We start from the raw sequence: 17,591 nt of genomic DNA, 5'->3' as shown, positions 1-17,591 counted from the left end.
AACCCACCTTGCAAATCATCCAATTGAAACAAATTAAAAACTTAGTGGGTCCAGAATGTTAAAAAGAATCTCAAAATATTTGAAGCTCACGGCCAACTTGAAAACCTAGTGTCTTTCAAGTTTTCAACTATGGCGGACCATGGATTACATCCAACATGCCAAAATACACTGAAAGATTTTATTTTAAGAAAATAATAGACAGGAAGAGAAAGTAGGAGAAAGGGGGTGTTTTTAGTTAGTTAGTGAATTTTGTTTTTTTTTGTGTCTACTGGGTGCAATTTCTCTTGATATATTTTAGTTTTGTATTGGTATATTTCTTTGAGCAACATCTACTCTTAAGTATTGCTCGACATGAATGCTCGTTATCTGCCTTGTACGCGCTATTTGTTATGTACTCAGTTTAACTTTTCAAGGATTCATTGTTCTCAACTCGAATATCAAACCGTGAAGTGTTGTTATTTACGAGTACAAGACAAGTAATAACTATTTAAAAAATTAAGTGACTCAGTTTAATACTATTTGCTACTTTCTTTTATAATAAGATAAATAAAATATTTGATAAGTTATATTATTTATGTTATAATTAGAAAATACATGATAACCAGACCAGACCATAAGAACAGAATTTCAGACCCAGAAAATATATTTTTGATGTAAGAAATAGACAACACAATCCTGTCGAGAAGTTCATTTGGTTGCTTTTTTTTTAATATAGACAAATATTTTGTTTAAAGTAATAGTCGTGCTTTTCTCTAGAATAAATAAAAAAAAACTCTCGTGTCCTCCGGCAAATACAAGTAATCTTTTAGTAAGTAATTTTTGGAAACTCAAAACAATTTATAAACAATTCACAAGTATTCAGAATGAGCAAATAATAGAACACTAGGTGAAGATCCCGTGCCTTGCAAGGAATAAAGACGTGGAATGAATATTATATATAAAAATTAGTTTTACATATTATTATTTATTTTGTGTTCATTACGTATTATGAAATAATAAATATATTGAATAATTAAAAAGCAAGTAACTAATATGTATATAATTAAATTAGAATAATCACATAAATCAAAATAATTCTTCTTGTTTATTTATAATAACTTTTATTGGTAAATAAATAAATAAAAGATTTTATTAATTTTATATGTTATATAATTAAATTGAAATGATATTGAAATAGATATATAGTATATTTTAATATGAATATTTATTAATAGAGACTTCATACTCATACAATTTTACTAACATTTGTATATTTGTTGTACCAAAAAAATTAACATATTTCTGTGTTTATATATATATATATATATATATATATAAAATCTGAATATCTATTATTAAATGAAACTTCTTATTCATAAGATTTTATGATCATTTGCATCTTGTTATAACAAAAAAATTAAACCATTCATCAAAAAAATATTAATGTGAGACTTTTAACAATATTAATATTTTATATTCGTTTTAAAAAATTCAAAATAAAACATATAAGAAAAAATATAATATTTTTTTATTATACGGTTATTGTGATTGTTTAGTTTCTTTACAAAAAATAAAATTAAACAAAAATAGTGAAGGATACACAAATTGTTATCAAATCTTTATTATTCAAAATCATTAATTTTCATATATATGTTAATCGTATTTGGTAATTCTGTATATTTTATTTAAGGAAAGAAAAAAAAATATTTTTGTGTACACTACTATAAATTAAATATTTAGTTTAATAAAAAGTATAATATATGTTTAGTTGAACTAAGTAATTTTTCTAAAAATTCTCAGAATGATCATAGTGATGACACGTCGGTACAAAAGAATGTTGTAATTCTCCTCAATTAATATATAAGAGATGTCGAATAACTTACAAGTAACTCATCTTTGGAAAATACTTGAATTAACAAATTCTCATTTTTGATAAATCAAGTACAAATCCAAATTAATACTAAACTGAATATTAATTATACATAAAATACCAAGTACTCGGTATCCACACCTACTCTTACCACCGGCCCTGCTATCAACAACAAGAGAAACAAAACTTCCTTCCATATTCTTAATTTATTTTTGTTGTTATTGAAATATAGAAATAAAGAATGTAATATTAGGAGATATATAGTTTTGTGGACTTTTTGACTTTTTAAAATCTAAGAAATAAGGTAATTAAAACATTAGAAAAGTGGAATCTTTTTCTGAATGGTCAAATATTTTGTTTTATATATATTTCTTTATTTTCAAATAATGTATATATCTAATAGGAAGTAAATCTTGTATGCTGACCTTCTGACCTTGTGATTACTATAAAAAATATTGCAATAAGGTATTTGAAACATTATAGAGTAACATATCATTTTTTTTTCTTTTGTTTGGTCAAAGACATTTTTCTTTATTTTATATTTACATAGCAAAATGTAATCGTGTCAATCTAACTGTTGGGTGTCATTCTATATTGAGAGATTTGATTCCCTTAGCTTTTATAAATGGATTTTTGAAAGATTTATATTGAGTCAAATGTATTTCTAACTGAAGCAAAAATAGAAAAAAAAAATTTGAGTGGACAGTAGTAACGTAACGTATAGAAACTTGGCTTATATATTCAGTCCACTAGAAGAACACAAAGATCACGAGAAACATTTGAAGAATCTAAATTTACAAAATATGATCATGATATTTCTCTTGTGCTTGATATTTTTCATTACCATTCTCGTCTTCATAAAACAGACTACATGGAAGAAAAGTAACACATTCCCATCACCACCAAGACTTCCGTTGATCGGAAACATGCATCAGCTCGGCAATCATCCTCACCGATCACTACTCTCCCTCAGCCAACGTTACGGAGACCTCATGCTACTTCACTTTGGCACTGTCCCTGTTCTTGTAGCCTCTTCCGCTGACGCTGCTAGAGACGTTTTGAAGACGCATGACCGGGTCTTTGCGAGTCGTCCACATTCCAAAATCTACGACAAGCTTCTTTATGGGAGCAGTAATATGGCCTCAGCCCCATATGGAGAATATTGGAGACAAATGAAGAGTGTGAGTGTCATCCATCTCCTCAGCAACAAAATGGTACGGACCTTTCGAGAAGTGAGACAAGAAGAGATCAGTCTGATGATGGAAACGGTCCGGAAGCAGAGTTCTTCACCGATGAATATAAGCAAGATCACTACTACTTTAACAAACGATGTTATATGTAGAGTTGCTTTGGGACAAAAATATGGTGCTGGAACAGATTTCAAAGAGTTGATAGACAGGCTTATGAGGCAATTGGGTACGTTTACTTTCGGGACTTACGTACCGTCACTTGCGTGGATTGATTGGATTTGCGGTTTGGAGGGTAAACTGGAAAAGACGGCAAACGATTTTGATAAGCTCTTGGAGAAAATTGTTCAGGATCATGAAGATGGAGCCGGTGATAAAGCTGATTTTGCGGATGTATTACTTGGCGTTCAGAGAGACAAGAGTGTGGGGTTTGAGGTCAGCCGGATGAGCATTAAGGCTATCATCTTGGTAATGGAGAACCAAAAAAAAAAATCTAATTCAGATCCAATAATTATTTTGTATAAAACCAATTTTGTAGCCGACTTTCACATTTCTTGTTTTGGTTTTCACTTTTCAGGATGCTTTTGTGGGTGGTACAGACACTTCCTCCACACTTTTGGAATGGGAAATGCAAGAGCTTCTAAATCACCCAAAGTGTCTGAAAAGACTTCAAGAAGAAGTCCGTACCGTCTGTAAGGGAAAATCAAGTGTATCAGAAGACGACATTCAAGACATGGACTACTTAAGGGCTGTGATCAAAGAGACACTTAGGCTACATCCTCCAGTTCCATTGATGGTACCTCACATATCAACAGAAGATGCCAACTTAAGAGGTCACCACATACCCGCCGGTACGCAGGTTATGATAAATCTTTTTGCGGTCGGGAGAGAGGTTGCGACGTGGGGACCAGATGCGGATGAGTTCAAACCAGAGAGGCATTTAAACTCATCTGCTGATTTCCGAGGTCAGGATTTTGAGCTAATTCCGTTTGGAGCAGGTAGAAGGATGTGCCCCGGAACATCATTTGCTGTGGTGTTGAATGAGGTAGCTTTGGCTAACTTAATGCTTGGATTTGATTGGAAATCTACAGAAGATCAGACCAAGACCGATGTTCCTGAATCAATCGGTGCTGTGATTCGCCGCATGAACCCTCTTTATGTCATTGCGTCGCCTGCTACTTGATTAAGGCGCATTCTATATAATGAATGCTTACTGTTATATTATGTTTACAAATAAAAATGTTTCTTCATTTGAAAGTTGTACTAGCAAAGAAATGTTTGAGATTTATGGTTTCGAATTTCAATAATAATTAAGAACGCCAAGTGAGCTTGCTTGATTTACTGTTCTGTTAAACTGGATGTCATAGTTTCCTCTCAATGGGCATCACCAGGATTCTAAAAAAGGTTTAGGCGGGCCTAGATGACAAATCGATCATAACCAGAATGATTTCCTAAAAATATATTTTATGCGATTTAAATGGATTTAAATTGTCTAAATCAGTTAAAAACAATCTAAATCGATTTAAATCAATTTAAAGTCCACATCTCTTAAATCTATACTATTATTTGCGAAGTAAATTTTTGGAATCGAGCTCTCATGTTAAAAGTTAGAGTGGTTAATATCGTTTATACCCTTAATGAATAAAATATATAACTAAATTAAAAAATAAAAATGAAATTTTAATTGATTTGATTAGATATTGATTTATATTAATAATAGTAAGAATTATCCAAAATCTGAAAATATAATTTAAGAAAGTGATAATTTCTGTATATATTGTATTATTATCTGAAAAAGTCTTTTAGTAAAAAATTAAAAACATAAATTATATAACTAAATATTAATCAAATAAAATTCTTAATTATATAAAATAAAATATTGAATTATCCAAAATCTAAAATATAATTAAAAAAAGAAGATAATTTCTATATATATATTGTATTGTTATCTGAAAAAGTATTTTAGTAAAACGTTAAGAACATAAATTATATAATTAAATATTAATCAAATAAAGTAAATTTTTGGAATCGAGCTCTCACGTTCAAAGTTAGAGTGGTTTATATCGTTTATACCCTTAATGAATAAAATATATAAATAAATTGAAAAATAAAAAAAATTAATTGATTTGATTCGATAATTTACTAATATTAATAATAGTAAAAATTATCCAAATTCTGAAAATATAATTTAAAAAGGAGATAATTTATGTATATATTGTATTGTTATTTGAAAAAGTCTAGATGTTATTGAGTTATTTTAACATTTATTTTAGTAATGAATATAGTGTACAAAGAACTTTTCAAAAATGTTTAAGCCCTCATCGTGGGCAAAACACCTAGACGATTAATTATGTTATTACAACGATGAAAAATATTAAATAGATGATTCTACAGCCGACAATTCTACCATCATATGAGAATGTACGTCTGACTGCATCGTTTCAAGCCGCCATATGAAACCAATGTTCGATGATACGCCCTTGCACCATGCTGAAGACCTCTTGTAACCATTTTTCTCCATGATCCGCATAATTTGCATTTTCTGGGATTTGAACCTCAGGCCTCCTGGTATAGAAGTATTAATGAACATTTAGTCAAACTACCGGACTAAGGGGACTTCCACAATTTTTTTATTTTGTTTAAGCAAATCTTTATTCGTTAGAGAGCATTCCATATATTATGAAATTTGCTGCATATGATTTTTTGTAAACGACCAAATACTTTCCTACATAATTTTGTTTGAGCACCACATTGCAACTTCTTTTGAATGCTTACATTATTGTTTTCCTTAGGAAAGATAATCCTTCTTAAACTTTTCCAAAAAAGAATTTGCACAAATCACTACATATAGATTATGATATAACATTTTGCATAACTGTTACTTGTTATACCTATCGAACAAAAATCTATAAATCTACATTATAATGTGGCACTTTGCTCACTTCTCATTATTAATTGACTTTGTATCACATAATGAATAGATGCGAATATCGTAGGTCCTATTTTATTATTAACAATAATCTTCTAAATGTAAGAAAAAAAAAGAATGGATGAAGATAAAATGCAAAAGAAGTTACATGTTTGTCTTTGTGTAAAACAAAAAAAAATATACTATATGTAAACCGAAAAGGAAGAGGTAGAAGAAAAAGAGTGAAGCTGGAAGAAAGAGAGTGTCAGATGAGGGAACATACTGTATGGCGAGAGTGTCAGAAACATAGCAGAAGAAAGAGCGTAAGATGGGCAAAATTGTTCAGTCCGAAGCACAATTGTAATGAAATTTGGGAAATCACCTAATATGGATCTCAATTTTGGATAGTTCACTAAATCTCCCTCAAAAAGTTATCTACAAGCCCAATAAGGGGGCGACTGGTTTTCCCGCTACCACCCGCAAACGCAGTTTTTGCGGTCGTTAGCGGTTGTCGGCGGTTTGCAACAATCACTCAAATCGCTCTAAACCGCTTCGAATCTCATAAATTCAAAAGCTGGCTCCAGCTAGCGTTTGCGGTTGCGGGCGATTGCGGGAAGATAATTTTTTTTCTTTTTTTTAAAACAATATATATACAAAAGTAAAAATATTTAATAAAAAATTTAAAATTAAAATTATAAAAATATTAAATATATCTATTATATTTTAATTAATATTATAAAATTTTATAATAAAAACAATTTCAATAAATTTTCAAAATTTAAAATTATAACTTTCTAAATATAAATTTTATATTTATTATAATTTTATGATTTTTGATATTTTTATAATTATATTAAATGTAAATACTGTTAATTTATTATTTGATTGTTACCGTATTTAGTAGTTAACCAGTCATAAGTCACCCGCAAACGCACAAATTTTTAACCGCAGTACCAGTCGTACAAATCTCTTAAAACCGCTAGAAACCGCAATCGCCCGTATCTACAAACTCCCGCAACTGCAACTGCAACCGCTGCGTTTGAACCAGTCAGGCCCTAAATTAGACACGTATTAGCCCCTTTGAACCTTAATGAAACGTTGATGACAAAATAAAATTTATCTACGGATGATTTATTATTTCTATCTTTAAAATTTTTCATTAATTGACTACACCTCAACTCTATAAGTTAATATTGGAACTATAAATATTTATTAATTTTTAAAGTTATTAATTTACAAAAAAAAAATTAAATTTTTTATATTTTAGAACATATATTTTATAAAATAAGAATATCTGATTTCTATATTATTAAACATTATAAATCCGACTTTCATTTATTTTAATTATATTATTAGTCTATAAAAATATATATACAATTTAAATTTGTTTTATATATAATTTTATTAAGTATTATCAAATATTTTGAAATGTTAAGAAAAAAATCAGATAAACTCCATTATGAAAATAAAATACACAATGCAATGTTTTATTTGTAGTTATTAATTTATAATTTTATTAGGATCACATATTTACATATAAAGTTTTAAACTTTATTATATTATTATTTTATCTGTTTGTTTCATATATTGAACTGGTCCCATTTGGAACTGATAAATTTATTAATTTATTTTTTTATTAATTTATCAATTATAATTTTTTTTATGTATATGGACAAGCAATGTTCCACTTTCACATATGAAAACATGCAACTTAAAAACAATTTGGTTTCTTTTTACATTAAGCTATAGGCTGAGGCTGTGTACATATTGTATCTCCCATTTAGCACTGCAACGTAACTTATCTTTACAACTAAATCTTCAAATTTTTAAGTGTTTTAATCTGTAATCCGCTGTTAAATGTTCAGATATGCTTGTGTATTTGAAGGCATATAAAATATATCGTTTGGTTTATTGCATGGATAACATTCTTTGTTTTTCTTGAACTTTAAACGTTCTTTAAACCAAATCAACCACATGGACCAACATATTGATAAAAAAATCAATTTAAATAAATTCAAAAAGACAATACACGTACATGAACATTCCGACTTTGCAATTATATCCATAGAGTTTTTGTGTTTCATCTCATCCAGTTTGAAGTTTATATTTATAATATTTTAACATGAGCAATAATTTCTATGAATTGTATTCAATCGAGAGTTTAGGATAATTTGTATTAAGATAATAAATTGTTATTCAGTTATGAATTCTACCATCTCATTTAAAATTTAGTGTCACTGAATTCATATGAAATATTAAAATATACTGTTACTGGAAATATTTTAAGTTAGTAATTTTTCTTAGAAAATTTAGTGATTTAGAGAGTTTTAGTGGATTTCTTATTATGTAACAAAAAATTTAAATCTCATAGTTTTAAATATAATTATAAATTAAGTTAAAATAATATTAAATTCTCTAATTCACCTAAAATATTTTAAAATTCATTAAAATAAATTATTTCTAATTATTTTAAATTTTTAAAGTGAATACACCCTCTAAATATTTAAAATTAGTAATGGTCGGCATGGCACATTTTGGATGGTTGAATGACTGACTGCAATGCAATTCCACCATTTTTCAAGTTACCAATCATAATCAAAGACTTCACGACCTACCATGTTGATAATGACATTAGTAAATACATTAAGTTGAATAATGCTTCTTGGAACAATTATTTTTCAAACTTAAATTTACATTAGAAAATTAAGGAATATTTACATGTGTCAACCATTTTGTTAGATCAACAAAGTATTTATTCACAGGAACTATCATATACCATCAGATGTTTTCGAATTATAACTTTATTTTACATATTTCCGTATTAAAAGTTTTAAATTTAACTTTTCATGAGATAATAGTTTGACACATATACCCTTGTGTCTTTAAAGTTCGAAATCTAAAAATCCATAGACCAGATAATATTTGGTCTCCTGTTTCTAATGTCTTTACTACATGCACATTTTGGTTTAAAAAAGCGCTCGCTTACATCAAGGCGAAGTGTAGCGATGTCCCTATCTCAGCACCTCAAGGCGTGACAACATACACAAAGCAAACACTTTCTTACTAAAAAAAACTCTATTTTGAAGTTTCCAAAACTTTATATTTGAAGTTTAAAATTGTTCTTCCCCAAAAGCAAAACTTCAAACTCAACTTTAAAACTATTTGTATTTTATAATATGGTCCTTATATTGTAAATAACTAACAGATATATAAACATATTACAACAATATTAATTAATAAAATATTCTATTAAAATATAAAAATTTAAATAAAAATAACTGAATTAATATTGAACTTCAAACAAAATACAATATTATTCTATAAAATGATTTTTCGTAATGCATATATGATATATTAGTGCATATCGAAGTAAAAATGGCTCTCCTCATTTTTACTTTGTAGATTACGAGCTAAAAATTGTTGAAATCGAGTGATATTGATACTTGTAAATACATTAGATCGGAACAAGAAAGTAAAAGAGAAACATAAAATATTGCTAAAAGACTAATTTATTTTCGATGATATTAATACTCGTGAATATATTTGATATGAACAAGAAAAATTGTACAAAAAATACATCAAAAACAACAACAACAACCATCTTAAGTTACACAAAAAAATTTGGACAATATTTGAAAATTTTGAAGTTTCTGGATCAAACTTACTTGACTATTAGTGTTGTTGTAATATTTAAATTTGTGTAATAGTTATGTCTTCATGTAACTTTTTTTAAAAAAATTGTTAAGTTTCGTTTGTAGATTATTGTTGTCTAAATCTAGTTTAAAATATTTTAAATCTTATTTAAAGTTTTATTTAATTTTATGTGTAAAATTTAAAATCCGTAAAAAAAATTTAAAATATTTATGAGATATATTTTTTTTAAAGATTAAAACAATAAACGAAGAAATATTTATGAATCATAAAAGTGGTGTGTGATTGTATGGACCAAAATGTAAATAAAATATGAAACTTCAAATTTAAAGTTTTGAATAGTGAAACTTCAAATAAAGAGTTTCACTCTTCAAAACTTCAAATTTGAAGTTTTGAAGTTTCTTTTTGGAGAACAAAAAACTTCATATTTGAAGTTATAGAGTGTCTTTTGGAGATGGTCTAAGTGGCATTGTGCATAAAGCGACAGTTTACTGTTTTTGATTCAAACCGAATTGGTTTGTCAAAATTAGAATATTAAACCGAATTACAATCGAAAAGAACACATACCGGGTTTTCTGCTATTCTCCTCATTATTCACGTGAATTCAAGGCTTTGGTTTCTGATGTTTCTTCTCCTCTTTCTACACTCGTGATTACTCTTCTTTTATGTTTTGCTTTTAACTTCTATTGTATCTATGCCTATGTATATGCATTACCGTTTTATTGTTTCATACACAAAGTGCTAGTTTTGTGTCGCAGTGGCGCAAGGTGAGACCGTGAGAGGCGAGTCACCCATTGCCTCACCACGCCATGCGCCATTTAAAACCAACATGCACCTTGGCTCCTGAAAATTTGGAGGTGACTTGCACATTTAATCACCCAACCTGATCCCCCCCAACTATTGGAGGGACCTGACTCTCCATCTTTTCATGGTAATAATGGTGGAGAGTCATGACGGTTCCCATGTTGGAATCGACACCAAGCTTCGGAAGCTAACATAACTGATTCCTTTTGTCTCTATAGTGTGGGTTTGAGTTTTCGTTACAAAAATGTTTAGGTAGATTATACTCTCCAAACAATATCTATGTGGCAAGCCTATAGACAAATGGAGCCTGCATGTGTTCTTTCATTGGTCGTTTACTCGTCTTAACCTTTCTACTGGATTTTGCTTTTAAAGTTCATATTGGATGTGATGGGTGTTCTGTTCCAGATTGCACGGGCTGAAACTGCAATTAGTTTAAGTTTTGAACAAGGATAGTGAATGCTTTGTTTCTTCGCAATGGTTTTTGAAGCCCGTAAGTCTTAAGTAATCATGTATTTTATGCAGTATGACATGCTTACAAAGGACATTGTCTCAAATATTTTGTATTATAAAACCAAGAAGCAGCAAGAACAACGTATATTAATTTATGTACACAAATGTAGCCAAAGCAAAGTTGAATAGAGAAACTCAACGAAGAAGAAAGAAGTTTGCAACAAGCTTATAATGAACAAAGATTGAAAACTACTCCGCTCACCGGTTCTGCTTCCTTATCAGTGTTTTCTTCAAAAAAAGACCCGAACCATATTTTAACGGAAGCAAAGCCATTTCTTCTGCAAACATATAAGTACCTTATATCACGTGAGTAGTCAAGATTGGGTTTGTGAGGTATGTATGAGGAAGAAAAGAAGAACATACCTTTTCTCGTGGGATATGGGAATTACGTTTATTATGATGGTTTTTGTTCTGATGGTTATGATGGTTGTGGTTTTTCTGATGAGACTCATTGTTTATCGGAGGTGTAACCAGACTCTCAGGTCCTGCAACAGCTGTTTTCTTGGTCTTCTTGTCGTCACGAGCGTTGTTGAAAATGACGGTGAATCCTTGGGCGGCGCCTGGACTACTCGCGTCCCATTCCCCAAACTTTGGCAGTTGTCTTCCTCTATTTCCCTACACACCGCCAAAATAAAATGAGATTAGCCTCTCTTGATAAGCCAAAGTTTGAGACCTTTTTCAAGATAAAATTAAGGACAAAAATTGTATCACGATGTGAAGATGTATATTGTTTTTACCGTTGCCATTATCGATATTAGAACAGATGATCTCGGTTCTAGCAGAGACAGGGAATGATGATGATGATGATGGTGATGATGATGATGATGATGATGATGATCTGGGAAAAAGGAAATGAGGTTGTAATATAGAGGAGGAGAGAGGAAGAACACGTCGTCCTTGTGAAAACAGCAACAATCTCCTTTTTTCATACACACCTTTCTCTATCCCGCGGCTTTCCCAACAGAAATAACTAAACTAAATTAGTAAATATTAAAAATAAAAGATATTGAAGAACAAAGACTAAAAACATGGAGCATGGCAAAGTTTCAGCAGCCTTTAAAGATTTTTAGGATTTTTTAGGTTGGTAGTATTTATATATTTTTCTTCTAAGAAATCACTTGAGTTTTTAATTAAGTGATTTATGGACAATTTTTAGGCTAAAACAATTAGTCTGCGGACGGAGTGCATTTACATTTTGGTTTTTTCTTAGGTGGAATATGTATACAAGCAAGGTAAGGCCAATGAGTTTGTTAGACCATGACTAACCTCAGTATCTTAACTGGGATTCTTATCTTCGGATAAGAGACTTCTTAGTTTTTCTTAGATTTTAACTAAGAAAAACTAAAAACGGTCTATTAAATAAGAGATATAAGAGTCGTCTCTTAACAGAAAAATGTAAAAAATAAAATAAAATCATGAGTTAAGAATTCCGACTAAAAGATTAGGGTTAATCATGCTCTTAAATCCCTACATCATCTCTCATAGGGGTCATTTATTAAAATAATTATGTAATACTACTAAAAAAAAGTTTAAGATGGGTCAAAGTAAAGGTTCGAACTAGTGTCATGGGGGTCAAGCTAATGGATCTCAACCAAATGTTCCGGCCAAAATCAGTCATACATAAGCTAAACTCATTTATTTGCAGAAGTCATGTGGGTCCCCTCTCCACCATATGGCTCCTGCCACTGGCCACAAAAACGTCAGCAAGCTTTTGTATAGAATAGAGCCTTCTCACAGACTCACATGTCACACTACAAGAAAACGTAGCAGTAACAACGGCGTTTTACGACGAAATTATTTCCTCGTAAATTTACATCAGCTTTACAACGCAATTACGACGCAACTAACTCAGGAGTCTCCCGATGGATTACCCGTCACATTGTCCACCGAAGAAGCCGACAGAATCTTCGAAGAGGTAGTACAACTAAAAATTTTTGTTTACATTATTTTTAATAACTATATTAATATATGTTTTAATTTTATAGCTGGCTCCTAGAAAGAAGGGACGAATAGTCGGTATAGGCTCTGTTAACGAAGTTGCAAGGGCAACTTCGTCATACACTTCGACACGGGATGAAGAGACTTCTCAGATGAAAGCTCGAATGGATAGCCAGCAGGTTCGTTTAGACTCTCTTGAGGATTTGCTAGACGTGATGGCCGTGGGAAATCCGCTTATGCAGAGAATGTTGAGTGACAGACGAGCCGCTCTTGGGTTGCCAGTACGAGATCCCCAAGAGTCCGATCCAACCCGTCAACAGCCGAGCAACCCTACCGACTACTTCGATGATATGTAGTTTTTTTAATATTTCGGTTTGTATTATGAATTTAAATATTATGACTTTTAAATGCTTTTTTAATATATGTTTTTTATTTTCATATTTCGTTTTAAAATTAAAATAATTTAAAATTCCGAATTTTAAATAAATTCAAATATATATTATAAAATTAAATATATTTGAGGTTAAAAAAATATTCAAAATCTATATTATAAAACGAAACGTCGATGTAAACTCGACGTAAATATTTACGACTGATTACCGTCGAAACATTTACGTGGAGTTTACATCGAAATATTTACGAGGGTTTTACATCGAAATGTTTACGTGTTCGTTACAACGAAAGTATTTACGTCTGCTTTACATCGAATACATTACGTTGAGTTTACCACGAATTATTACGTCTCGTTTACGATGAAACTATGTCCTGCGCTTTACGAGGAATATATTTCGTCTTAAAGTTAACAAGTCATTTACAACGAAACTTCGGTTACGACGGGCGTTTTACGACGAAACGTATTTCGAGGTTAATGTGTCGTAACATCCCGTTTACGACGAAGGTACAACGTATATTGCCCTCGTAAAAAATATGTTTTCTTGTAGTGTCACGTACAAGCACCTGCAAAAGCAGCATCGATGTGTCTCACTTGCAGATAGAAACGTTCTTAAATTTCTAAGTTGGTTACAACAAGTGAAATCAGATTTTGATTGATACATGTCAAATATTATTTTTAAAGTAATACCAACTAGTTGTAGCCTCTAGACAATAATTTGACCCACGCCCCTAGAAAGAAAGAAATGATCCATGTATACTTTGCCCTTTGTTATTGTCTACAGCCACTACAATGCCTTCTGAGTCGTACGTTTCAAATTTCTGAAGATAGAAAAGATATCCAAAACTCAGTACAACTTCAAATGCACTTGAAACATTCTGATGACTAAAGATAATACTGACCTGTAAGGACTTGAGTCAAGAGTCAAACATATTCTCTTTAGATGTGAAAAATCAAGTAGATGTCCATGAAAGTAAATGAAGAACAAGAGAGATAATGCTTAAGAACAAGAGAGAGAGAGAGAGAGAGAGAGAGAGAGAGAGAGAGAGAGAGAGAGAGAGAGAGAGAGAGAGAGAGAGAGAGAGAGAGAGAGAGAGAGAGAGAGAGAGAGAGAGAGAGAGAGAGAGAGAGAGAGAGAGAGTAACTCAAGAGTAAGAGAGTTAGAGTAAAGAAGGATTTTGTTTCCTTAATTTTTTAGTTCACAATTTTACAATACTTAAAAGGCTCAGAGATTAGATACAAACAAAGAGAGAAATAATAAAGAATGGTGCTTCAAGATAAGCTGAAAGGGACAGCACCTCAACAACTCTTTTTTCCTTTCTCCTCTATATAGATCATGTGACTTTAAATTATTTAGAACTTCAACTTGTTTCTGATCTTGCCAACGGTCTGGTTGACCTTCGAACACATCTTGGACGAGTTTGAACTTGTAAGACTGCTTCTCAAGTCTGGTTCTCAAGTCAAGTCTGGTTCTCAAGTTTGGTTCTATATTTATGTCAATATTCCCCCTCAAGCTTAACCATAAGGTATGGTTGAGCTTGGAACCATGAAGATATCCCTCATTAAAAACTCTTGTGTGAAAAATCCAATGGGACAAAAACACACAAGAAGAAAAAGAGTAGATGATTCATGGATTTAGAGGATCATGATCTAGGCAAGTCTATGAGTCCCAATCTTAGATGGATAAACTTACAGAATTTGGTGTTTGCTCCTTTGGTGAAGATATCTGGTAGCTGGTCTTCACTTCTAGTGTAGCAAGGTAGAATGATTTTCTGCTCCATAACTTGTCTAACCTTGTGACAATCCACTTCAATATGCTTTGTCCTCTCATGAAACACTGAGTTTGAAGCTATATGAATGGCTGCTTGGTTATCACAGTGCATTGTAACTGGTGTTGTTGTCTCTATGCCCAAGTCCCTTAGAAAGTTTATGATCCAAATGAGCTCACTGGTCCGCTTCCTCATTGCTCTATATTCTGCTTCAGCACTTGAATATGATACCACATTCTGCTTCTTGCTCTTTCAAGTAACCAGATTGCCCCCTATAAAGGTGCAATAACCAGTAGTAGACCTCCTGTCCACTCTATCTCCAATCTAATCTGCATCACAATATCCCACAATTTCAGTGCTCTTGTTGCAACCCATCCAAACACCTTGATCAGGAGCCTCCCTTAGATATCTCATGATCCTCTCCACCATTTTCCAATGGTGAACCTTTGGTGCTTGCATATACTGGCTGACTTGATTCTCAGCAAAGCAGATGTCTGGTCTTGTAATGGTGAGATAGATCAGCTTCCCAACCATTCTTCTATAGAGCTTAAAGTCGCCAAAAGGAGTGTCCTCAATCTCCCCCTCACGCAAGACTTTGTAACCCTCTTCAAGTGTTGTCTTAGCTACTCTTGCTCCAAGCTTTCCTGCCTCATTTAAAAGATCAAGTGTGCACTTTCTTTGAGATAAGAAAAGCTCCTCTTTAAAACGGCATATTTCTATCCCTAGAAAGTACTTTAGCTCACCCAAATCTTTAATATCAAAGCTAGATTTAAGAAAAGCTTTAGTAGAGATGATACTTTCCTTGTTGCTTCATGTGATGATGATATCATCCACATAGATCAGAATCACTACAATTCCTTGCTTGCTTGTAAGGGTGAAGAGAGTATGATCAGCTTCTGATTTTACAAACCCTCTTCCATTGAGAGTTGTACTCAGCTTGTGATACCAGGCTCTTGGTGATTGTTTTAAACCATAGATGGCCTTCTTTAATCTTAGGACATTTCCTGGCTTGACCAGGTCTTCCATACCAGGTGGTGGTCTCATGTAAACCTCATCCTCTAGCTCTCCTTGTAGAAAAACATTCTTGACATCCATCTGCCATAAATCTCATTCCAAGTTCACAGCAAGGAGAGAACAATCCTTATGGTGTGGAGCTTAACTACTGGTGCAAAAGTATCCATATAGTCTTCTCCATAGACTTGAGTGTATCCTCTTGCAACTAGCCTTGTCTTTCTCCTTTCTGGCTTTCCATTTGCCAAGTACTTGATGGTGAAGAGTAGGCGACTGTGACTGCTTTCTTCCCTTTAAGAAGCTCAGTTTCATGCCAAGTATCATTCTTGATCATGGCTCCAACTTCATCTCCAACAGACTCTCTCCACTCATCTTCCTCCATAGCTTCTTCATAAGTCTTTGGAGCATATTTTTGATCTAGGTTGGTGATGAAAGCTATATGATCTTGAGGATAGCTTGCAAAGAGCATGTTGCTTGGATAGGATGAGCCATTGCATTACTGTTGAAGTATACTCTGGTGTCGACCCACTTGGATGTTTTTTTCACTCTAGTACTCCTCCTCAATGGTTGAATCTGCTCTTCTACCACTGCTTCTTCCTGTCCTTGATCACCATCATATTGATCTCCAGATTCAGCTCCATCTTGATCATGAACTGATGCTGAATCATCTTCTGGTGTTTCTGGTGTTGATTCATGCTCATTGTCCCCCTCGGGATCAGGATGGACTGGCTCAACAATTGGTACTGCTTCTTCAATGGTTACATCCACTGGTGTTGATGGAGAAGTTCTAGGCGCCTCACTGCTCTGAGGCTTACTGATTCCTAAACTTTCCAGGATGATCTTCAGGTTGTTTGCTCTATCAGTGAGAGATCCCTAAGGTTTTCCCAGCTCTTCTCATCATAGTACCCCTTTGATTCCACAAACTTGGCATCCCTTGAGACCATTACCCTTCTTGAGTCTGGCAGGTAACACTTGTATCCTTTATGTGTGTGAGAGTATCCTATGAACATAGCTTTGATATTCTTGGGATCAAGCTTAGTCCTTTGCTCACCTGTTAGCAACACATAGCACATACACCCAAACACAGTGGGAACATTTTAAGATACCACTTCTCAATTAAGAGATTATATAAACTCCTTAGATATCAAAACGATACTTGTGTTACATATCTTTATAGATATCTAAAATTAATAATTTAACTTAATTATACAAAATGTATTAATACTATATTATTAAGAAACCTTCAAAGTTTTTTTAACTGATGGGTAGAGCCTATTTACTATATTTATAAGATCAGAAGTGATTTGGAGATAAGTGATGATTTTGGAACATTTTGGAGATATTTGGAGCAAGCACCCAAGATGACCATCGAGTTCGACCATCGGTCGATATTGGAGAAGAATAATCGATCGATGTTCATATCATGACATCGATCGACAGCGAAGCTCGCAGGAAGCCCGTTTGGTCACAGCCGACTTGAAGTCCAAGTCTTCACCAATTTACAAGATTACCCCTGATGAGTTTTAACCTAATTATATAAGCTTTGCCACCATGTTAAAGGCAAAGTGTGCTT

General features: G+C 32.2%; 3 protein-coding genes across 3 annotated transcripts; 2 read left to right on the top strand and 1 right to left on the bottom strand.

The window, feature by feature from the left end:
• Positions 1–2,613: 2,613 nt before the first annotated feature.
• Positions 2,614–4,318, top strand: LOC103874649 (cytochrome P450 71A23-like). The gene is made up of 2 exons (XM_009153086.3): positions 2,614–3,504; positions 3,614–4,318. Exons 1-2 carry the CDS (start codon positions 2,653–2,655, stop codon positions 4,217–4,219), a joined length of 1,458 nt encoding a protein of 485 aa, XP_009151334.1. The 5' UTR covers positions 2,614–2,652; the 3' UTR covers positions 4,220–4,318.
• A 6,625-nt stretch (positions 4,319–10,943) lies between these two features.
• LOC103840492 (hybrid signal transduction histidine kinase M-like) lies at positions 10,944–12,062 on the bottom strand. Its single transcript, XM_009117002.3, has 3 exons — positions 11,647–12,062; positions 11,273–11,524; positions 10,944–11,187 (listed from the first exon to the last, which is right to left on the bottom strand). Exons 1-3 carry the CDS (start codon positions 11,836–11,838, stop codon positions 11,164–11,166), a joined length of 468 nt encoding a protein of 155 aa, XP_009115250.2. The 5' UTR covers positions 11,839–12,062; the 3' UTR covers positions 10,944–11,163.
• A 278-nt stretch (positions 12,063–12,340) lies between these two features.
• On the top strand, positions 12,341–14,183 carry LOC103848136. Its single transcript, XM_009125102.3, has 2 exons — positions 12,341–12,824; positions 12,895–14,183. Exons 1-2 carry the CDS (start codon positions 12,582–12,584, stop codon positions 13,201–13,203), a joined length of 552 nt encoding a protein of 183 aa, XP_009123350.2. The 5' UTR covers positions 12,341–12,581; the 3' UTR covers positions 13,204–14,183.
• Positions 14,184–17,591: the final 3,408 nt, after the last annotated feature.

Source organism: Brassica rapa, chromosome A01 (assembly GCF_000309985.2).
Source record: "Brassica rapa cultivar Chiifu-401-42 chromosome A01, CAAS_Brap_v3.01, whole genome shotgun sequence".
Taxonomy (NCBI): Eukaryota; Viridiplantae; Streptophyta; class Magnoliopsida; order Brassicales; family Brassicaceae; genus Brassica; species Brassica rapa.
This window is presented reverse-complemented; position numbering and strand designations above follow the sequence as displayed.